The 23,271-nt window shown below is 50.5% G+C and overlaps 3 protein-coding genes and 2 non-coding genes across 9 annotated transcripts; 3 read left to right on the forward strand and 2 right to left on the reverse strand.

Moving 5' to 3' along the window:
- Positions 1–465: 465 nt before the first annotated feature.
- On the reverse strand, positions 466–14,062 carry CENPT (centromere protein T). Of its 4 annotated transcripts, none has more exons than XM_041400590.1 (14): positions 13,924–14,062; positions 12,920–13,046; positions 12,304–12,397; positions 11,994–12,127; positions 11,153–11,186; positions 9,779–9,921; positions 8,829–9,257; positions 7,376–7,573; positions 5,966–6,142; positions 5,416–5,622; positions 4,685–4,832; positions 3,259–3,423; positions 2,436–2,540; positions 466–741 (listed from the first exon to the last, which is right to left on the reverse strand). In XM_041400590.1, exons 2-14 carry the CDS (start codon positions 12,942–12,944, stop codon positions 618–620), a joined length of 1,983 nt encoding a protein of 660 aa, XP_041256524.1. In that variant the 5' UTR covers positions 12,945–13,046; positions 13,924–14,062; the 3' UTR covers positions 466–617. The 4 variants fall into 4 exon arrangements, with proteins under 4 accessions (XP_041256524.1, XP_041256521.1, XP_041256522.1 ...); XM_041400587.1 differs by lacking the exon at positions 13,924–14,062 and adding an exon at positions 13,571–13,703; XM_041400589.1 differs by lacking the exons at positions 466–741; positions 13,924–14,062 and adding exons at positions 757–1,483; positions 13,571–13,703.
- THAP11 (THAP domain containing 11) lies at positions 13,899–16,671 on the forward strand. The gene is given in 2 exon segments (XM_041400591.1): positions 13,899–14,209; positions 14,211–16,671. Coding segments are annotated over 2 exon segments (687 nt in total). The 3' UTR covers positions 14,587–16,671.
- Positions 16,672–17,668: 997 nt separating this feature from the next.
- TRNAL-CAG lies at positions 17,669–17,751 on the forward strand. Its single transcript has one exon. It is a non-coding gene; the product is annotated as a tRNA-Leu (tRNA).
- Positions 17,752–17,903: 152 nt separating this feature from the next.
- On the reverse strand, positions 17,904–17,986 carry TRNAL-CAG. Its single transcript has one exon. It is a non-coding gene; the product is annotated as a tRNA-Leu (tRNA).
- A 402-nt stretch (positions 17,987–18,388) lies between these two features.
- LOC121333949 (plasmolipin) lies at positions 18,389–21,567 on the forward strand. Of its 2 annotated transcripts, none has more exons than XM_041400778.1 (4): positions 18,389–18,522; positions 20,216–20,389; positions 20,765–20,884; positions 20,962–21,567. In XM_041400778.1, exons 1-4 carry the CDS (start codon positions 18,514–18,516, stop codon positions 21,073–21,075), a joined length of 417 nt encoding a protein of 138 aa, XP_041256712.1. In that variant the 5' UTR covers positions 18,389–18,513; the 3' UTR covers positions 21,076–21,567. The 2 variants fall into 2 exon arrangements, with proteins under 2 accessions (XP_041256712.1, XP_041256711.1); XM_041400777.1 differs by lacking the exon at positions 18,389–18,522 and adding an exon at positions 18,768–18,899.
- The last annotated feature ends 1,704 nt before the right edge of the window (positions 21,568–23,271 follow it).

The raw sequence follows: 23,271 nt of genomic DNA on the forward strand, positions 1-23,271 counted from the left end.
TTGCAGCAGGACTTAGGACAGCCTCAGGTGGGGAGAAACAACTCGTGCCACAGTGGCTGCCCAGAAGGAACTGAAGAGAAAGTCCAACATCCATCTCCATCCCTCTGAAACTGGCACATGTGACAGGCATTATTCTTTCCCAGCTTCTGAACTATTCTACAGTCACATTCCCTGGCATCCTTTGCTGTGTCAGATCTCATTCCTAGTGTAGTTTAGGCTCCCTGGAAGCAGCACAACCACACACAACAGTTTTGATTTGTTTCCCTGTGTGAGGAGCACAGCACGGACCAGCTCCTCCATGCAGCAGCTGCCTGTACAGGAACACCAGAGCAAAACAAAGGGGCACCATGGCTGCCATGAAGAGCACTCACACAGCCAAACGCCTGCCAGGAACAATTTCAACACCACAATGCAGGAGGAGCCTCTAAGCTCACTGGCATAAGCAGCACTGGCATCACAAAAAGATACATGTAACATTTTATTTATCAGAACTGTACGAGTATTCAAAGGTAACATATAAAAACACAGATAGTCAAATTACCTGTAACAAAAGCATCACCTGGAGCAGTGACATGCAACAACCAACCATCCCACCCCCTGGGGCCAGCCCTGCAGCTTCACTTGCAGGGGATCACTTTATTTCCACTCACTGCCACGGGAATCAGGAGCCTGCGGTACTCCATGGGGAGGTAACGCTCTATCAGCACCGTCAGCGGCATCTTGTCTGTCACCAGCCCCTGCCTTTGGCCAGAGAGAGAGCAGGGAACACACAAAGTTGTTAGTGAAATGTGCTTCCACTCAATTTCAGAGTACAGTTTTCTTGCAGTGATGTTTTTGCATTCAGGAGGTGAAATGCTCTGACTGCTTGTGACAAACAGCTCCAGACTCGTGTTTGCAGGCAGCTTCTGAGCTCCTGTGCATGCTGCAGTGCCAGGACTGCCCACACAGCAGAGCAGAGAGACCCAGAGGGTTCCTGCAGAGCAGCTTCCCACTGTTTACCATGGGGATATTCATCTATATTGATCAGGACCAAAGCAGAGGCTCATTGCTTTTTAAATTCACAATCCACCTACCGTGGGATAAATTCTACTCTTTGAAGACGTGCACAGAATGATGTGACAGAAGGAAATAACTCAGTACCCAGATTTTTTTTACAGTCACAACTCAGAGGTGGTTGGCATTTGCTAAGTGTGTAGGCCATGGAGTTTTCCTGTACACCATTTAGCTGACTGGCCTGAAAAAAATCATCATCTCCCAGTTTTGTAGAAAGAAAGTGCAACATTTATTCACACTTCCCATGTGGAAGGAACAGAGATGCTGTTCTTATGCGTGAGCCAGCAACAATTCCTGATCTCTTTATGAGGCAGTAAAAAGGCATAAAGACATCTAGAACAAGGTGAAACAACAAGTACATGGAACTCCCAAAGCAGGACAAGTAACCCATCATGCCTTCTGGCCTGTTCATACCAACCTCAGCACACACCTGTCAAGTGGGAAAACAAAATCTCTGGATCAGGACAGCAACAGATTATTCTTTTTAAGCAGCAGCACCAGCTCACCTACAGAGGCCCATGCAAAGCCAGTGTCATCAGCTGTGCCCTGTGCTATCCCCCAGGTGACTTTAACATCACATTTGAAACTCTTGCAACGGAGATTAAGAACAACCACCCAGAGTAATAAATTTAAATGAAAAGTGGTGGATTGCTTTAGGCCTCACAGAGGGCTTCCAAGCCAAGAATAAAGCCCTTGTGTTTTGGTCACAGAACAAAGTAAATCCAGGCAGGAGATGGGGCAGCTGTGAACATCCAGAGGACAGAACACCAGTGAGGCAGCTCTGAGAACAGCCCTTCCAGGCTGCTGTCCAGGAATGTTGCTGTTAGGAGAGGCCAGCCCTGCCCTCCTGGGCTGGGGGCTCTTTCTGCTGCTCTCGAGAGGAACTGTCAGTTTGGATCCCCAGCATCAGCTTGTGCAGCAACAGGAAGAGCTGTATTTTGTTTGGAAGAGCAAGTCACCAAAACAGACAGCAGGACATGTGAAAATGCTCAGAGTGTCAGTCACAGATGATTTTAGCAAAGAGCTCACCCAGGGATGCAAACAGTGCAGCCCAGACTCCCTCTTAGCATTTCTCCACTTCTACACACTCCCCAGACATTACTGCTACACCCTTACACAAATCCCTCTCCTCTTGGTTCCTCAAGTGACTCCTTACACTCACAACCCCTCACTACTTCCTCTTGCCTCTCCACCACCACCAAGTGGTGTAACCCAAATCCAGAGATGCCTCCTGGGACAGAAGTGGCCTCACACAGTAAATCCCAGATCCCACACTTACTATACAAACACTGCTGGTGCACACTCTGGCAACAACCAGGCGTTACTGGGCTATCAAAGCACCACCAAACACTACTGCAGATTTGTAAAAACCCTTCCATTACCTTCTCATCAGGACTTCCAGGTCAGCTGCCTCCACTGTCTTCCTCCCTGCATGGAGGGTGTAAGCTTCCAGATCATTGCTCAGCTGCTTGAAGTATCTCTCACAGCTGAGGGGGGAAATCAAACCAGACTGTGGAGTGTGTGAACACCAGCTACTCACCCCCTTCTGCAGGGCAAGCTGCACCAGAGCTGCTCCTTGTGCAGGTCACAGCCTGCCAGGGAAGCTGGGGGAGAAGAAACTCTCAGCCCACAAACAAAGCTTGGCTTCTCAGCCCAGGCTCCCTGGAATTTCACTGCCAAGACAGCTGTGAAACAGCTGCACAACCAGCACCTTTCCCACACCTCCCACGCCTGCAGGAACAGGGGCTGACACCAGTGACAGAGAAATCAGCACTGAGGGTCAGATATTGGCTGCTGCAGTGACAGTGTTCAGACTTTACTCAGGAAGACAACAAGGTCTAAGGGTGCAAAGAGCTGAGAAACCAGCATTCCAATGGAACATTGCACACCTTCACTGTGCCCAGCACGATGGCCTTTGTCCAGAGCCATCCTGCTCATGGAAATTGATAAAGACAATCTGACTGCTACAATTTGTTGGGACAAAACCCAGATGCTCCTGAAAGGCAGCACTGATCAGATACCCACACAACACTTGGCACCTTTCTGCCCATTTGTATCAGGCCTCCCAAGACTCTTTCCAGCTGAAGAGAGAGGGCTGTCAGCTTGTCAGCAGCACTCCCAACAGGTTTATTACTTCAGGGGAGAAAAGAAAGAAAAAAACCTCAACAGTAAAAATAATGGAAAGAGCAGTTTGCTGCTACGTACCATTTTTCAACAATTTGGAATGCATCTCTGGTTACTGGCATTTTAGCAAAATGTCTGAATATCTTCTTTATCAAACTCCTTGGTACTTGAGGATCACGTGGTTTCTTCTTGGATGTTCCCAATCTCTTAGAAACTTTCTTAGGCTGCAGCAGCTGCAGGGGAGACCTTTGAGGAAAATTGAAAATTCACACATTGAATGAACAAGGGAGAGGCAGAGAACAGCAGGCTGAGTTTGGAGAAACCCTAAGCTGAACTGGAAGGGATAACAACTACCTTGAGCTCTTCATTTTTTCTCCCTCCCAATTCTTCAAAACTCTCATGGGCAGTTTGCAAACAGTTCATGTGGCATCATGGCCTTGAGAGAAGCAATCCAGGCTCAAGTTGCCTTGATTCCAGAGTTCCCATGTAACACACTATCAGCAAACTGGAGTTCTCTCCAACACATGACTGCAGTTGCCACTGCATCCCTGCAGTATTCCCTGTACAGCAGTGCACAACATTTGAAGCACCATAGGTCACCTCTGCATCTGTGGACAGGGGAGGCTGCTCTGCAGGGAATCCTTCTACACTATTAAGAACTTCTGTGGGGGCTTTTTTGTGGGCTGTAGGGTTTCCCACCCCCCCCATTAAACAAGACTGTAAGTCCCAAAGGAAATTACAATTCTCTGCCATTCTAAAATACGAAAAATTGTAACATGGAAGAGTTAAGTGAAACCATGGACTCACTCAGAATGTAAATGGAAAACAACAGAAAAGCACTAGAACCTCAGGCTAACACATACAAAACCTCAGAGAGGGTGTGTGGATCACTTGACTCTCTCTAGTTCACCCATACATGGGCAAAAGAATTTTGTCTTCTTGCTTATTGCTTTAATAGACAAAGCTCTGAAGTCATGGGCTAGAAAATTCCTCCTGCTCCCTAGGAAACACTGCTAGTGGTTCTGATGAAGCTAAATTTCCAGACAAGAGGGTGCAAGTGTTAACTAATTTGGATTAATGCAGAGGACAGGTTCACCTTCTGCCTCTACGAGAGCTTCATTTTAGTCAGCACATGGCAACTGCACACAGCTTCAGGCTTCTGCAGTCAATACAAGTATGTCATTCCATGTGATCAGTGTACTGCCATCTGTAATTCCCCCTCTTCTGCAAGGGCCTCTGCATCCCTCCCTGGAATCTATGGCTCCAGAGTGGCTTACCACTTGAAAAACTCCTAGGAAAAGTTTTGGCCTTTAGCACAAGAAAATATTACAAGAACATTAATTAGAAAGCCTGAAGGCATCAGACCTGCTCTGGAAGAGCACTGACATTCACTCACAGACTTCAGCACTGCTCACTCCCTGTGGCAGCTGCCAGAGCAGCTGGCAAAGCCAGGCTCTGCTCTGCCCCCAGCCCCACCTGTGCCAGGCTGGACACGGCTTAGGCTTACCTGGGAGCAGCAGGTTTTGCAACACGTGGCGTTGACAGCAGGTTTTTGGCTGGAGCATGGACAAACGCAGGAGTCTTCATGGAAACCTCTGGGAAAAAAGTACTGGAGGAGCTGAAGTCTCTTTCCAGAACTCCTGGAGCAGGCAGTGCTGCCAGCAGACAGAAACCCAGCCAGCTCCCCACATGCCTGTGCTCTGGCTGTGCCCCACAGCACCCCGAGCCAGCACAGCTGCTGGCTGCTGCAGTGCCACCCCCACAGCTCCTGTCACACAGGCTGGTGGCTTCCCTTGGGCCCCTGTGCTGGCCCAGCTGGCTGGCCAGGCTGCAGAGACACACACTCAGGAGCAGGCTGCAGTGGCTGATGGCTGGGTTAATTTAGGTTGCCACAAAGCTGCATCCTTTTTAACCAGAGAGAACTCCAAAGTCTAGAAGTTACCTCTGTCATCTTGCTAAGCCACTGGCAAATTCTCCTGAACAAAGGGACAAGCTGAGCTACAGTCACATTACAAGGGCCAGACTATAAATTTCTCCCTGTCTGCAGATTTTCATAACTCCCTCCAGGCAAGGCTCCTGTTATCAGCATCTCACCTGTTCTCTGCTATGAACCCATAGCAGTTTCCTCCAAGTCTAATCTGCATTGTCTTTAACTTCACTCTTGAACTTCTTCACTTCTTAACAAGTGAGAGCAGGAAAGAAAACAATGTTAACAGAAATGCTGAGCAGATTCCTTACCTTCACTTGGAGGGTGTTCAGCTTCATCCTCAGCAGCATCCTCTTCCACTGAATTATCGAAATTTAGCATCATAGCCTCGTCCTGTAGTTCATCTCCTTGTTCCTCAGTTTCATTTAATTGAGTCATTTCAGGTTTTTCAAATGAGGAAGAGGCACGAGAGTGCCTGCCCAGACTTCCAGCTCCAATGCCTCTGGTAATCTCACGTTCTAGATTTCCAAAACAGAAAAAATAAAGCACTGAAACAAATATCTTTGCCTGATTCTGAAACTTCCACTAGTAGATTTTAATAGAAGATACCTGCTGTAACTATACATTTCTAACATTACTGCCAGGACAGTTTTGGTTTCCCTTTAAATAAAATGCACTTTCCCTTTAAATAAAATGCATTCCTGCTTAAAATGACAAAATCAGTTCGATATTTCCCCAGTAATTAGCCCAGATTCCAGAAAACAAAGGAAGTTAAGTCTCTGTCTCAGCACTGATGCCAGTCGTGCAGCATGAGAGCATCCTGGCACTACAGAGAGCTGCCAGCATTAGAGGTGTCCTCACCAGCTCTGGGAGAGCCCTGGGCTCCAGTGCTGCCTTCTTCCAGTTCCTCCCCTGCTGAAGGAGCCCTTTCTGCTTCACCTCTGCTGTCCTGTGCTGCAGTTATCTGCAATTCTGCTTTTTCAGCCAGTTTCTTCTCCAAATGTTCAGAATATCGAGCACTTGCACCACGTTCTGCAGCTAAAATAATAAATTCCATCATACATCTCACCTACAAAAAACTCCAGCCAACCACCAGCACACAGTTCAACCACCACTGGAATTTATTTGTGATAAATAAACTCAGCCATAAGATGTAAAAAAGAAAAGCAGTTCCCTTCAGAGCTGAGAAATGCCCAACTTTTTCTGTGTTTGCTCCACAGCCACCTAATTAGAGACCCATCAGATCCCAGTGAAGGAATTTTACTTACAGTAAGCAGAGCTCCTCCAGATCTGCCATCTCTAGGGCCATTTTAAATTTAGGTGATTGTGTAAAAGACCAATTTACTTTCCTTTAAATCTAACAATACCTGGAGTTTGTGCTCAGATTCTCCTCCTCATTTCCTCCATTTTTCTGAATAAACAATTTTGTAAGAGATATATTCCATTGTAGAGAGAAGAGAGCCTAGAGTGGTTTTAAGCATCCAGGACAAGCCTCTGGCATGCAGGATGAGAAATACACAGACACATGACTTGCTTGTGTTTAAAAACTTGACCTACTGACTACTTAAGTATTCATTTTTCCTTTATACTACATATATAGTCCACATATCTGTTACTATGTAGCTCAGTTAAGCAGAAACACACACAGGTAATTACTTTGTGAAAATTGGGCACTCTGACATCGTGACACACATGACAATGCTGTCATTCACTGAAGGGTTTGGAAATCTTGGCTGAGTCCAGAACCAAAATCTGTCAAACGGCACTTTCACCATCCTCCCCAGCAACTGGGAGTTTTCACACTGAAAAGTACAAGTGTGGCAAGGCCTTGGGACCCCCAAGCCCAAGGGAAGGGCACAAGGAAATCTGGGCAAAGGTAGTGCAAAAATCAGTTATATCAATTTCACTAACCAGAATATTGGGCTGCCTACATCAACACAGGGCCTAAAGTGCAGTGAAATATTAACCAGCTTAGATTAGCCAGATGAGAGCTCTTCATCTTTCCTATGGGAAGCTGAGCAGTAGTACAGATCTGCCAAAACATATGAACCTTTATTCCACTTCCAGTCACAGCCCACTTTTAGAAAGGCTTGTCTGGAAATGTCCAAGTATTTCTGGTATGTCTTGAATTAAATTATTTCCAGCATCTACTGTATAATTAAGTCTTATTTTACTCTGAGTAAAATAAATCTTATTTTACAAGTCACCTGAAAAACTCTGTTTAAATCAGACAGTACTCCATTCCCTTTCTACAATGAAAGTACATCTTACCCTCAGGGAAAATCTTTTCCTGTTCCACTCCATTCTCTGTATTAATCATCTCTTCTTCTGTATCACTTACTTCTAGGTCTTCAATTATATGGGACACAACTTGTCTCAAATACATTCTGGAAACATTTAGAGTGACTGGGGATCCCAAATATGTACTTGAACTTTTGGAGGGCAGAGAGGAGCTCCATCTATAAACACCTAGAACAGATCATTAATGTGTCTCCTGGTAGCTTTTTAAATTTTCTTTTAGCTTTCCTGGCAAATAAAAAACCAACAAAGGAGGGAGAAGAAGACACACAATAAACATTTGTGTGTACTTCAAGAAGTTTAGGGAGTTGGCATCGAACTTTAGGAACCAGTTGGAAAAATCTTTGCAACTGTTTTTCAGCTGACACTGAGGAGCAACACCACCAGCAGCCTCCTGTGGTAGAGCAAACTATGTCACCATTAACATCTGACACTAATGCCTTATTAACTCCAGCATCTTAAAGATCAGCTCACTCCCCCTCCTCTTCCCCTCACTGGATCAGTCCCCTATTCCACATCCTCCACTACTTGCATTACCTATCCCTTTGTCCTAAAAATGCCTGCCATTGGAGCTGCTCTGAGCAACTAACCTTTTTCTGTTAATTTCTTCCCTTGTCCTTTCAAAACAACTTTTGCCTGGTCCAGAAAGTATAAAGAAAACCTGCTCCCATTTACACAACCAGGACAAGGCCAGGGAAATGAATGCCAAGGAGAGTTACCAGGGGAAAACTGGCAAGCAACAGGAATTGCAAAGCATTGGTACAGAGTGAGCAGGGAGGCAGCTGCCTCTGTCCAAATATTTTTAAGGCCTGGAGACAATGGAGAGGTTGGCTCTGACAAGTAAGTGACCATACCACGGTGAAGGTCTGGACTAGAAACTTCCAGAGATTCCTTCCAAGTCTGTCTACATGTCCTACATATTGTCTCCTTATTTTTTGTGACCAATTTAGAGTGCCCACTTCTGGGGTCCCAGTACCAAGGAGAGATGGACACAGTGGAGAGTCCAGCAAACACCCACCAGGACAGTTAAGGGACTGAAACATCTCTCCTAGAAGGAAAGGCTGAGAGAGCTGGGACTGTTCAGCCTAGAGAAGAGAAGGTTAGGGCAGATCTTGCCAATATATACAAGTGCCTGAAGGCAGGGTGTAAGGCAGACAGAGCCAGACTCTTCCCAGTGATGCCCAGTGCCAAGAGGAAAGGCAACTGGCACAGACTGGAACATGGGAGGCTCCATCTGAACATAAGGAAGACAGTTTGCAGTCATTACCCTTGGAGACTCGTGAGAGCCACTTAGTCCTGGGCAACCTGCTCTATGTGGCCCTGCCAGAGCAGAGGGGCAGGAGAAAATAACCTTGAGATCCCTTTCTACCTCAACCACTCTGTGAGTTCAGATAACACCTGCTAAGCCTTAACCCACAGTACTCACTGCAAACCACCTCTTCTTCAGTACAAGAAATCTGTGCCGCTGGGTTACTCTGCTGGGAATGGTCTTGCTTTTCTTCTTCCTGTTTTGCAGGGCTTTCTGGAGATACATGGGTCATTCTGCCAACATGCTCATCATCAAGGCTTGAGCTCTTGGAGTATCTTTGGGTCTTCCCCTGGTTTGTGCTCACACTGGGTACTAGGCCCTCCAGCCTTGCTTCCTCTTGATCTGCATCAGAAATCGGGCTCCTCTGTGCTGAAGCTTTTGAATCTGACAGCTGGGATTCAAGAGCAGATAATTTATTTTGGCTCTCTTCATCCAGCTGGGGCTGAACAAAGAGCTCTGTGCTATTCATCATCATTTCTGCATCACTTGTCAGGATGCTTGTTCGAATCCCAGATGCAGATTGTGAGTCCACAAGATCGTCCTGTCCTGTTGAGAAAGTTTCAAAACAAATTTTGTGTGAAAAACTGTTCAAGGTCACAGGGACACACTATACTACTAGGATTTGTGTAATTCACTATTTAAGTCATTCAACCAAATTTTACTCCTCAACAGATCAAACACTGACACAGTATGACCCCACTTCTGTGCCCACAACTCTCCCTACCAATAGAGACCTCAGCACCCACAGATGAAGATGATCCCAAACAATTCCTTGGTTTAAATGACCAAACCATGCAAAGTACATATTTAAGAGCATAGAATCCCAAACAATTCCTGTGGTTTAAATGACCAAACCATGCAAAGTACATATTTAAGAGCATAGAATCAAAGGAACTGCCGAGGCAGAACCTCATTCTAATCTTGCCTCCCAAATCCCACTCTATTTCTGTGAAGGTGTTAGTAAATATTAAATTCTAAAATACAGACCACGCTTCAGTAAATGCTTCTAAAAGCCCCTTTAACATAAGGCCCTGCCTCCCAAAAGAGAAATAACAGCACTAAGAAACCTGTGCTCTTCAGCATGTTCTGCTCCACTCTGCCTTCAAACGCTTGCATGTCCACAGCCCTGCGGATTTTGGGCCTCCGGTGCAAACCCCTCTTCTCAACGGTGTCTGGGGCCAGCAAGGAACCCACAGACATGCAAAGGGATCTGGAAAGAGAGGGGGGAAACTGTCACAGCACACACTGCAGAATGCAGACATGATGGCACTAACAGCGACACATTTTGCACAACTAGGAGAAATTTCCCCAAAAAACACTTGAAGATTATGAGTCAGTCTTTAAATGAATTGTTTATTTTCATATTACCACCCAACATCAGGACATGTAGCACAGAGATCAGGAAGCAGACTGTTTTAAAGCCTCTCTGAGACACTGCAACACTGCAGCTGACAAAAGGGTCAGAAATATAAAACATCTTAAAATAACAAAAAATAAAAAGGAAAAAAAATGTTTCAGAGTAAAGATATACATTAGATGACAATGGGGTGGTAGGAGGACTTCCCAATAACTTTAAGAATCTACTTACTATCAATACTCTCAGCAAAGTACAGCTACCAACACACTGTGACTGGTTTTAAGATGAGAGCTGATAGCAACACCTAAAGCTGATAGCAGCACCCAAAGGAAATGTTTCTCATTGCAGGAGTTCTCTACCCTGAAGACTGACCATGCTCAGTGACCTCCTGCCCCTCTCTCCAGGCAGGGTTCAAAGACAGAAGTACAGAATGCAGCCCCAAAAAACATCTTGTGTGGCACCCCACAAGGGCTGCAGTGAGAAAGGTGATTTTGGGCTGGACTGATTTTGGCCAGGGTCATTTGCAAAGTACACAAAGTACAAAGGCAACACCAGAAAGTAAGTTCTTAGACTCACTAAAAGGTTTTAAAGTCCAGAAAATGCTGCACAGATGCAACTGATGTGATAAAACTATGAACAGGCAGGGATAATATTCTAAGGTATACTGTGTACTGATTTATATAATTTTCTAAGGTATACTGTGTACTGATTTACATAATGTTGTAAGGTATACTATGTACTGATTTACATAATATTCTAAGGTATAATGTGTACTGCTTTACTGCTGGAATCATGAGAAGGAAAGGAAAAAAGGAATGATCCAAGCAAGTAAAGAGAGGAGCAACAGTAGCAATGCAAGCTAGACCAACCCAGGCATACAGTGCAGAGCCACAATTTCTGAGAATCAAAAGGTGTGTGGTGCAATACCTTGAAATTCCACCAGCAGGAGGGCAGATGCCTGTGTTACTGCTAACACAAACACAGCTCCTGAACATGAACCCAGGCAGCTGCACTGCTCCTCACCCCTTCAGATGGGATCACAGCCAGGGCAGACAGAAGTTAAGACACTTTAGGTTAAACTCACCGAGCCATAGTTGTGCTGTCCAACGTTGACTGAGCTAGAAAAAGTTGATGGCACATTAGCTGAGAAATTACCCTTTCCACAACAGGCTACAGGAACATCCCAATGGATCTCCCTCTTTTCAGAGCCAGCCATGCTACAATCCTCAGACATCATACTTTGGTACAAACAGAATTAGGTAACAGGGTCACTTCACTATTTCTTGTCTACATTTCAGAATTGCATATTAGAAATCTAATGAGCAATTTCTGAAAGGGTAAGAAAGATATTTCATTTATTTCAATGAAAATATAATATGCATATACCCTCAGATTTAAAAATTTTAATTTTACCACATTGATAACAAGATGTTAGGCCTTGGTCACAACCACCCTCCAGCAACCCAACCCAAACACATGTGGAGTTTTAGAAACACAGACATCTACTGCACAGATGAAACTGGAACTCAAACCTGTTCTGCTCACAAAGAACTTTATCATTATTTTGTATCATTGCAATGGAAAGTATGCAGCTGCATGCATTTTAAAGTTTCTAGAACTGAGAAGAAGGCAGGGTTCCTCTGGAGACACCTCCAAAACTCAAAGAACACCAAGTTGCAAAAGTAGTCAAGAAATTATATATAGTCATGGCAGAGCCTAGAACTTGGCTAAAAAAGGTTTATTTTAAATCTGAGAGGATGGGGGCTTTTACTTTCTCCATTATCCCCTTTGCATGAGATGTTGCAATCTGGATTCCAAACTTACAACTGCCCAACTGGGCAGCTCCTGCCAACTGAGCTGAGCAGGTGAGAAGCAGCTGACAGGAATGCAGCCCTGAGCAAGGTAACTCCTGACTGCAGCCTTACCTTGGTACTGGGGAAGGCGTCTCTCTGCTGCCCTCTCAAACTCAGAAATGCTGAGTTTTTTTCTCTTCTTTTTCATGTGGAACACGGTGACAGATGTGTCCTCAGGAGCAACATCTGGCAGCTGCAATTCCCCCCTACCAAAACAAACCAAGCTGGAGAGGCATTTCTGACAATCCCACCTGACAAGATGCAATTCTGATCACTGAAACACAAGCAGAAGAGAAGTCCTGCTCCCCAATTCTACCACAGAAACTGCAGCTCTACCTGGCATTGTAATAAAAGTGTAAATTATAAAAAAAACCCTACTTACGTGCTGGAAGCCCTCTTAGATGGGACTTCTGCATGAGCTTCTTGTGTGTCTTCATGGTTAGATATCTGAGGTGCCAGTGGTGAAACCTGGGGCTCTGCCAACAAACCAGAACATTTCCTTTCCTCAGTTCAATACAGCAGGGTGTCACATCTACACTACAGGCTGTAAACAACATTTACTAGCAGGTTAAAATAAACAGCTGGTGTAAACTGTTTGGGTTCTGCTCCTGGGAAGGCTGGCAGTGACAAAGCCAGTGGTGACAGGTGGCAGCACAGGGGTTCCCTGCACTGCAGCAGAATAACTCACACCTGATCCCACAGCCAAAGGATAATGTGCTCAGTCCCCAGGATAAGAAGACCAAGTGAAGAGGGTTTTGAAGAGGATCTTTAAAGCTATGATTTCACCAGAGCAAGGCCTGGCCTCTCAGGCAGCTGTATCCTGCATTCAGGTGCCCTGCAGTGACTCCTCTGTTAATAAATCAGTCATGCAACAATCTGACTTCTGTCTCGTGTAACAGGGAAAGGATAATGGGCCACCAAGGGACTCCCTCTGTTTCCTTAACTTCACAAAAACATTGTCTTTCTGTTCTCAATTCTCCTGAAAAAAAGACACTTACGGTTCTGCATGACTCTCTTGAGCATGAGCCGTGGCGTGCCATTTCTGAGGTCAGGGAACACTGCCAGTCTCTGCTTTGCCAAGGTGCTGCTGACAGATTTACTCTTATTTTGTACACTCAATCCAGTCTAGAGAGAAATCAAGAGACAAGCAATTCAGTGACAGTATTTTCATTATTAAAGACCCCAACAGCAAAAGCATCCACCACCCACGTTCTAATAACAAGCTAAGCAAGCTGGTAGGAAACTTTTTCCAAATTTTAAAGAGAAACTGCGCGTGTTGGCTTTCTGACAATGGTGACACTTGCACTGTGGACGGGAGACAATTCAGCCCTGGGAATCATCCAGGGGGTTCCAGGATAAAACCCTCCCGTGGACGGAGTCCTCAGAGCACAGCCGCCACCTAAACCCGCCGAGAGCCCAAGTCAGGGGTTCCGGTCCATTTTCCACGATTAAAGGCGAAGAAGGGTGAGGGAGCGGCCTCCGCTCCTGCTTCAGAGGCCTCGCTGCCGTCTCAAACCGAGAGCGACCGGGCGGGCGGCACCGGGCGGGTCCCACGGGATGGTCGATCCCAACAGCGACTCTCCTTTCCTCCCTTCTTTTTTTCCTCCCCTCCCGCCCGCCCGCCCGCCCTTGCAGATCCCTCGGGGCACCTGGGCCGCCGCCCTCGCGCTGTGGCGGCCGCTGCGCCTGAGGCCGGGCCGAGCCCGGGACCGCCCGTCAGCCATGACGGACCCGTTAACGGCCGCTGCGCCTCCCGCGTCCCGCCGCCTCTCGCGAGACGCGCGCGCGAGCGCCGGGAGGGGCCGCGGCGCAGTGTGGGGCGGGTAGTTCCGCCGGCGGCGCGGTGCATTGTGGTCCGCGTAGTTCCGGGGCGGCGGCGGCGGCGGCGGCGAGAGGCCGCGCGGGCCTTGTGGGAGCTGTAGTTCGGCGGGGCCGCTCGCCCCGCTCGCCGCGGGTGTCCCCCCGCCCCGCGAGGCCATGCCGGGCTTCACCTGCTGCGTACCGGGCTGCTACAACAACTCGCACCGCGACAAGGCGCTGCACTTCTACACCTTCCCCAAGGACGAGGAGCTGCGGCGCCTCTGGCTCAAGAACGTCTCCCGGGCGGGCGTCAGCGGCTGCTTCAGCACCTTCCAGCCCACCACGGGCCACCGCGTCTGCAGCGAGCACTTCCAGGGCGGCCGCAAGTCCTACCTGGTGCGGGTCCCCACCATCTTCCCGCTGCGCGGCGTCAACGAGCGCAAGGCTCAGCGGGCCCGGCGCCCCCGCCCCGCCGCCGCCGCCGCCGCCCGCGGCCGAGGACGTGAAGCCCATCGACCTGACGGTGCAGGTGGAGCTCGGGGCCGCCGCCACCATCGGGCCCAGCCCCGTGCGGCTGCCGGTGCCGGTACCGGCGGCGGCGGCGGCGGGGGAGGAGAGCCCGGCGGAGGGCGGCCCCCCCGATCACTCGTACTCGCTGTCGTCGGGCACCACGTCGGAGGAGCTGCTGAGGAAGCTGAACGAGCAGCGCGACATCATCGCGCTGCTGGAGGTGAAGATGAAGGAGATGAAGGGCAGCATCCGTCGCCTGCGCCTGGCCGAGGCCCAGCTCCGCGAGGAGATCCGCGAGAAGGACCGGCTGCTCCACGCCGCCAGCGCCGGCACCCGCAAGCGCCACGGCCTCTGAGGGCTGCCCGTGCCCGGCCCGGCGCGGGGCTCTCCATCCCGGAGCCTCCGCCGCCCGCGGTGCGGTGCCGGGCAGAGCAGAGATGGGATGGACCGCGGCCGCTCCGTGCCCGGCTCGGCCCACGCCACAGCAGCCCCCAGCCGGGCAAGGCATTCGCATTCCCCTGCCCGGACTGGATCAGCTCCGTGGACTGGATCAGCGCCGTTATGCCCCGGTGTTGTCCCCGGGGTCGCCTCAGGCCGGGCCCATCAAACCCGCTGTGTGCGGTGTCGGAACGCGCTGCTCGCAGCGTGGATGGGACCCGAGTCGTCACTAAGTGGACGTAGGGTATCAGTTTTGAGCAAATAAACTCGCTGTGTGTCAAGTGAGGTTACAGCAACACTACCCTGGAGAAGGCGTGTCCGGCTGCCGCGGGCGCTGTCCCCATCACAGGATGGTCGGTGATGCGGCGTTCAGCCTCGCTCAGTGGAGGAAAGCTTTAGAAACCCTCTCAGGGTGATGTGTTTCTTCAGTAAATTACTGATGCCATAAAAGACTGCTGTTCCTAGCGTGACAGAAGCCCCAGATTAAAGAGTGCTCTTGTACCGTGTAGTTTCTGCTTTCTCTGCAGCGCGTGTGTATTGGTTACAGATGTCTCCATGGTCTCGACACCAGTAAGGATTGCAGTCTGGTACAAAGAACACGGTGGCACTTAACAGCTGTAGTTTATCTCATTGGCTTAAGACTCCCTCTAAAGAAATGGAGGCTTTGTAACACATTGGAATTTTAATCCTTGGCTTTCGTTCTGAGAACCAGGATGAAACAGAAGTGACTTTACCTGCAGTGGTTGCAAACTTTTCCTGTCTAATCCTAAACTAGTTGGCATGACTAATAATCTGTACATTAGGCAAGACCATACTAAAACCTGCTTGTGTGTTCTAAACCAAGATTTAAGAGTATTGTAACAGATCTATGTGGAATGGTTGTGTAGTTTCTGTTTCTAGCCAGCATCAGTCCCTTCACTTTCTGCAAAAGGAAACCAAATCAGCGTTGGCTAGAAAGGGTGGAGCGAGGGTAGCGAAGCCACGGGTTTGGCTTGGTTGTGCACTTCCAGCCTGGCTGGTGGAACAGATCCCTCAGCAGCTGGGAGGAGGAGGAGGAGAAGGGGAGTGTCTGGTGCCCCAGCATGGCCCTGTGGCAGTGGGCAATGACGATGGATGTTGAGAGCAAAAGGCACTTCACCACAGTGTGCCCATACTCACCTTGGAGGGAAGAATTCCCAGGTGTTCCCTGGCTCTGTGAGATCCTTCTGGAAACGGAGTGCATTGTGCTCAGTAGATTGGGATGTCACTTTTACTAAATTTTATAGAGGTATTTTCTAAATGTAAAAAGTATCTTTAGTTTGAAATTATGTAATCTTTGTAACACTGGCTAGTGTAGCTTTACAACCATCAGCTTCAACACTGTATACAACTGAACAAAAGGGCACCGTGGGGTTTTGTAGCCGGAGGTTTCTCTGTAGATCCTGAAGCCAGTTCAGCTCCAGGTGGTCACAGCCTGCTATGTGATGCATGGGTCATTTTTTATTAACGTGTGTGCCAAGTTGGATGGTCATCTGTAAGGATGCTACATGTCTATCCATGTACTAAGTCCTTGCTGTTACTTCAGTTTAATTTATTCTCCAATCTGATATGTAGCTCTCCAGCTCTGTGCTGTACCGATTTTTCTGCGAGTCGAGTTAGCGGCGATTTTTTCGTTTGGTTGGTTTGGCTTGTTGTTTTGGGTTTGTTTTTGGTTTCTTTTGTAGGAGATACCTGCTCCACCATGGGATCTAACATATGTGATTGGTCCAGCAGCTCTAGATGCTCCCATCAAGACAGTAGGCACAACATCCCTCCTTGCAAACGAGGCTGGTTGTGCATCTGAGCTTGTTCAGAACGTGCATGTCCTGACAGTCATGGTACTTTTTCTACCATCAGGATGCACTTCAGGATGTTCAGCCATTCAGCCTTGCTGGACTGGTTACCTGCTGGACTGTTTGACTTCTCCAGGTTACACTGAGGTGCTAACATGCTTAATTTTAATAAAGTATATTTTGTTTTCTTACGTTTCCTGTCTCCTTGTGGTTTATATATCTATTTCTGAAGGGTTAGGTTGTGGCTGCAGCTTTGTCTTTTATAATATCTTTTTTTTCATTGTCAGCTCCAGAGCTGGAACAGCAGGAATATCTTTACATTCATGTAGGGTGAGGAAGAGGAGTCTGAGGTCAGTTTAGTGTAGCACACACCTGCCTGCGCAGAGGTTGGAGCCATTTTGATGAGCCATCAGTCACAGGGTGCTCTCTGTGCAGCCAGGAGGGATTTGAGCAGGGAACCAGGCTTCCCCCAGGCTTCCCCCAGCATGACTCTCCTGTCTAATGCCTGGTGGAGGAAGGAGAAGGCATGGCCTCCCATGAACCAGCCTAGTGCAGGGAAGAGCTTGCATGTACTCTTAGAGCTTGTAATTCCGCTTGCCAGAGTTCCTGGTTTCAGACTGGTTTAGAGCTATTAGTCTCAAGCAAATGTATGCAGCAAAAAATTTCAGCTGTGCCTCAACCATCACATTTTTGGGTTGAATTGGGGATGTTAAACGTAGTTGCAGGATGGGGAGGTGGTTGTCCCATTCTGCTCTGTGCTGGTGCAGCCTCGCCTTGAGTTCTGGGAGCAGATTTGGGCACCATAGTACAAGAACTATCTGAGGCTGTGAGGATGGTGAAGAGTCTAGAGGGATCCATGTGAGGAGTGGCTTGTTCAGCCTGGAAAAGGATACTGAGGGCAGAGCTCATTGTGGGCTGCAGCTTCCTCAGGAGGGGCAGCGCAGCTTCCTCACGAGGGGTAATGCTGATCGCTGCTGTCTGTGACCAGTGATAGAACCTGAGGGAGCGGCTGAAGCTGCGCCAGGAGAGGTTTAGGCTGGATGTTAGGAAAAAGTTCTTCACGCAGAGGGTGCTCGGGCTTTGGAAAAGCGCCCCAGGGCGGTGTCGCAGCTACGGCGTGACCGAGCTCACGGCGCGCTTGCACAACGCCCTCAAGTGAACCACGGGCCGCAGTGGCCGCCCAGCGGTGTCAGGATGGCCGAGCGGTCTAAGGCGCTGCGTTCAGGTCGCAGTCTCCCCTGGAGGCGTGGGTTCGAATCCCACTTCTGACAGATCGTGTATTTTGCGCTACGCCCGGCTTGCAGTTAATTAATTGATTTTTACTGACATTAATTGCGCGCTTTTGGTCGCTTTTGGTTGTTTTCATTCACGCCCCCGCCCCCCGTCCTCAGCTAAAAGAGCCCGCGGGCGGCGCAAAAGTAGCTGTCAGAAGTGGGATTCGAACCCACGCCTCCAGGGGAGACTGCGACCTGAACGCAGCGCCTTAGACCGCTCGGCCATCCTGACTTGCCATTGCACAGCCTTTTGAAGTCGCGTCCGATCCCAGATTCCAGCCGAGCTGCCGTGTCCGGTCACTGCCGGGACAACCTCGGGACATACCGGGCCAGCCCTGTGCCACTGTCTGCATTAACGACCTGCGTGATCGGACCCGGGGCGCCCTGGGGACATGACACCAAACGGAGAGCAGTGGCTGATAGTCCAGAGGGTCCTGCTGCCACCCAGAGTGACCCGGACCAGCCCGAGATGCGGGCTGACAGGAGTCTCCCGGAGCCGAGGCTGATGGGGCACTACGCAGATTGCTCAGAGAAGCTGCGGCTGCCCCGTCCCTGGAGGCGTTCAAGGCCACGTTGGAGCAAGTCCAAGGGCTCGGAGCAACCTGGTCTAGCGGAATGTGTCCCTGCATGGCAGGAGGTTGGAACGAGGTGCCTTAAGATCACTTCAAACCCAAATTATTCCAGGATTTAACACGGAGACGCGTGTCGCCCGGCTCCCGCAGAGGAGCACCGGCACCGGGATGCGCCGGAGGCCACCAAATGTCCCCGGTGAGCACCGAGCACGGCTGCACGGAAGGTTCGCGGTGCCCCGGACTGCTCCAGGCAGAGCATCGCCAGGATACGGGGAGCGGAGCGGGGGGGCTGTCACGGTGGGGCCGCCCTTTGTCGGCGGGACGCGGCGACACACCGGGAGCGCGGCGCGGCCCCGGCGGAGGCTCCGCCGCATGCCCGGGGGCGGCGGGGCGGGGGCAGCCGCGGGGCTCAGCGCGGCCGCCCCGGAGCCACCCGCGGTGCCGGGGCCGGTGCGCGGCATGGCGGGGCTGCCCGGCGCCGCGCGAGCCCGCAGCGTCTCCCCGGGCTCCCCCCCGGCCCTGGACGGCTCCTTCTTGCTCTCGCCGCTCGGGGGGCTGATGTGCGCCCAGGCCGTGAGTACCGGGGAGGGGGCGCGGCGGACGGGGGAGGGCATCGCCCACTTGGGTGCTTTTCTTCAGGTGGAAACAGCCCCGGCTCTCTTTGGCTGCCGCTCCTGCCCCATCTCCGCTGTCTAACCCTAGTTAATGGCCACCCCTAAGACAGCGAAGCCTCCTCTCTCCTCCTTCCCGTTGTAAAGTCGGATTCTTGTCCTCACACCCCTTGCCGGTTGTAACTCCGCTCAGTGCCGGGTGGTTCCCAGTGCCAGGCACGGGCTGATCCGTGCGGGCATCTCCGCAGGGCACAGCCAGTGGGTCGGGGCTGTGTGACGCCCAGTGACTCCAGGGGAGCTGTGCTGGGGATGCTCGTGAGGCTCTCACGCTCCCGGGAACACTCTCAGCTCTCCAGGTTGTCCTCCCAGGCTTTGGCGGCTGCTCTCAGAGGAGCCCAAGGGTCCTTGCACCGTCAAATCGAGCAGCACATCACTGCCCATTGCTTCAGCATCGGAGGCAACCCCAATAATCTCCCGCTGGTGATGTCCCCGGGTCCGCGGTGCCACATGAGTGCACGGGTGGGTGTTCAGCGGCGTACTGGGTCTCTTGTGACCTGCCCACGGTGCTGCCCCGCCGCGTGGCAGCCCGCTCTCTCGTCCCTTCTCCTCGGGGCAGCCTTGTGGGATGTGCCCTGAGCAGCCACTGTGAAACAGCTGGCACAGACCTGGCTCCTGGCTCCTGATTCCAGCCCCTGGGCATGGCTGAGCTGGTGGTGACAGAGACAATCGCTCAGGGAAGGGGCTGGGCAGGATGCTGCTGGGGGTACCTTGTAGGAGCACCTGGAAAGAGAAGGAAGCAAGACCAGCAGCCGAGACCTTTCAGCTCTGCAGCGTGTCCCACCTCTGCAGCTCAGGCCACACTTAAACAGACCCCTGCTTTCCCCGGCAGCAGCCAGAGCAGGCAGCTCACGCGTGCCACCTCCCACTCCTGCAGGAGCCCCCTCTGCATGTTTCTCCCAGCACATATTTTGTGATCACGAGTGTTAGAAATGGATGTGACAGACAAGGAGGCATTGTCGGGGCAGCCGAGCAGCAGGGCGTTGGACGCGGGCAGGACAAAGGCTGTTGTGTTTCCTCCATGACAATAGGCGGTGCGGACTTACACAGGGGCACAGCGGCTTTCCAAGGAGTCCTTCTCCTGCCGAGTGTGCCGCTGCTTTCCCGCACTGAGGGGAACCCAGCTGCTGTTGGTGCTGGTGTGCCCGGGCTTGTGGGCGATGTTCCTTGCTTCTCCTGCAGGAAGCAGCCCCTGAACAGGTTCCCTTTTTCACCCCACAGGTGCTCGGTTTACTGGTGTGGTCTCTCATCGCCGCCACAACGTACCACCTCCATGCAGCATATGGCTGGGTGATGTTTGTGTCCCTCTTCTTCTGGATACTAACGCTCCTTTTCTTCGTGATTTACCTCCTGCAGCTTCATCAGAAGTTCTACATGATCCCCTGGCCCCTCGTGGTGCGTAGCTGAGAGGGAGTGAGGGGGGATCCCAAGAGGGAAACGTCTTGGGAAGATAGTTGGGGAAGGCTTCAGTCTCTTCTGGGCTGATGGAGCCAAGTCCCCTGCACTTTGCACAGTGACATTGTTTCATTATGCCCTTGAATTGATTAGAAAATGGTCAAACCAGAAAATCCTGTGTCAATCCAGAAAGTTACAGCCACCAACTGCTGCAGTTGTGCTGTCACCCAAAAACCTCCCAGCACAACCTGGGGAGCATTTAATGTCTTCTCCTGGGGCATGGGGAGGAATGTGAACCTGGGCATTTTCCTCTTGCCTCTCCCCAAAACGCACGAGCCTGAGCCCAGACCTCAGGAGCTCCTCTTTGTTTCCCAGCTGATGATCTACAACGCCGTGGCCACCGTGCTGTACATCACCGCCTTCGTGACGTGCGCGGCCGCCGTGCAGCCCACGTCCTGGCGGCAGTGGGACTACAACCGCAGAGCTGCCGCCTCCGTGAGTACCGCGGGCAGGGGAGGGCCGAGGGCTGGGGCAGCCCCCGTGCTCACTCGTGGGATGTGCTCCTCTTCCAGTTCTTCGCCTGTGTCACCATGATCATCTACGGGGTGAGCACCTTCTTCAGCTTCCGCGCCTGGAAAGGGCTCGGCAGCAACGCGGCCACCAGCCAAGTGACCGACCACGCGTAGGGAGCGGACGGCAGAGCACCAGCTTGTGCCAGGCTTGGAGCCTCGTGTGCCACCAGGGCTCGTTCTGGGAGCAGCCTGTGCTGGCAGCGGTGGTCAGCACTGGCTCACGTGGACGCTGCCCTGTGGTTTCTGGTGATGTTTCCAGCTGACGTGCCCACAGCGCGACCCCAGCGCCATCGCCACGGGGGACACGGACTCGCTGGGGCTGCAGCTCCTGCTCAGCCCCGGGGCTCATCTGGATCCTCACCAGAGCAGCTCCACTGAGGGGGCTCAGCCAGTTTGGCACAGTCCAATACTAAAACTGACTAACCCAAGCCCAGGCTCCCCCCTCTGCTCATTCACAGCTACAGTGTAAGTAATGCAATTAATGGGGTGCAGAAACAGCGGCAGAGCTGGAAGATGAGAAGTGAAGCAAGGGAAGCAGTCATAACTGCTCTTGTATTGATTTCTAACCATTTGAATAGAAATTTTATGCTTTAAATAAAAACATTCCTAAATCCAGCACTGGAGACTGTCATGAGAAAACTTGTCTTGTGAGGAAGTAGCACACACAGCATGGCAGGGACAGCAGGGATGTCACAGCAGAGGTGGCTGCTCCTTCCCACTCCATGTGGGTTTTAGTCCATGTGGGCTGTGGAAGGAACAAGTCCACAGGGTTCACCTCTCATTGCTTTATGCACACACACGCTCAGAGTGTGCAGCCAAGACCACAAGAACACAAATGAGGTGCCAAGGCTTTGATCACTCCCTCTTCCTGGCTCAGCACCACACACTCCTGAGTTCACCTAATTAACCAGCAAGTCAGTTTTGCCCATTAGCTGCAGGTCATTTTCAGAAATTACAAACAAGTCTGCAAAAGCTCTGGGAACACAGGCAGGATCAGTGCCTCAGGAGAGGGAAGAACCACACTGCTCCCCCGTGCTGCAGACCACAAATTCACCTTTTGGGTGTTTGTCAGAACGAGAAGTGATGCCCAGCCAGGCAGAGCAGCTTTTCCATTCACACCCTCCTTGTACAAGGTACTAAAAGTAGATTCAGTGAGTTCCAAAGCTGATGCATGGTGAGGTACACGGCAAATCTTACTGCAAGCTCTGCATGGCAAAAGTTTTACCAGCTTGTCTGCAGAGGCAGGATCAGGAATTGGAACTGCATTGATGGAAGGTGAGAACTGAAAAGGAACTAGACACATGGCATTGGCCCATGACAGATCTGCCTTTATTTGGCTGTCAGTGAATAAATGAAGGGTCAAATTTCCACAGTTATGAATATACAGACACACATATATATATAACAGGAACAGTAAGAAAATAAAATCAATAAAATTAAGAAAAATTAACATGGGAGGTCACTATTGAATTCCAAAATCTAAACAGAAAATTTACTTACAAACACTGATAAAGGACACGGGTCTCAGCCTTCCAAACTCTGAAACGTTCCAAATTCATTTAGTTAGCATTTCTCACCAGGCAACCGAGGCTCCAGAATTACCAGGCAACTGAGGGCCCAGAATCTACATCTCTCTGGGAAGGATGTGACCAAAGAAATGATGTGCTGTTATATGCAGTCCCTATAAAGCTGATCAGCATGAATTCTGCCTTGGCACCTTGTAAAAAACTTCCCTGCACACACTGACTTCTCAGTTAAAGCCACATCCCTGAGAACTGAGCATCTTTTACTGCCTAGGACCAGACTGGATGGGGTTGTGAGCAACCTGCTCTAGTGGAAGGGGGGCTGGAACTGGATGATTTCCAGTTAAGCAATGTTGCTACAGGAACAGAAGGAATAAACTGTTCTCTGTGTTCAGCAGAGAAAGGACAAAGAACAAGGAGCTCAAACTGCAGCTCAGGCACTTTATATCAGAGTGCAAAAGGCTCCCTGCAGCAGCAGCAGCAGCAGGGCACTGCAGAAACTGCCCAGACAAACCATAGCAGCTTCTAAGAACATCCTGGCAGACATGTCAGGAGAAGTTTGGGTAGAGCTGGGGAAAGGAAGACTGCCTCTCACAGTCTCTTCCATCCATTTGTACAAGGGTTTAAAAGTTCCAGAAAGCTTTGATTTCACCCCCTGGAGAGGGACCCACAGTCCTGGTGCTGTCCCATCGAACACCTCCCTCGGAGTGGAGCCGAGTCCCCGCCCCTCTGCCCGGCCCTCTCTTGGGAATTGCTGCCTTTCACCTCTGCAATTTGAACAGACCTT

Source organism: Onychostruthus taczanowskii, unplaced genomic scaffold (assembly GCF_017590055.1).
Source record: "Onychostruthus taczanowskii isolate IOZ18803 unplaced genomic scaffold, ASM1759005v1 scaffold18, whole genome shotgun sequence".
NCBI lineage: Eukaryota > Metazoa > Chordata > Aves > Passeriformes > Passeridae > Onychostruthus > Onychostruthus taczanowskii.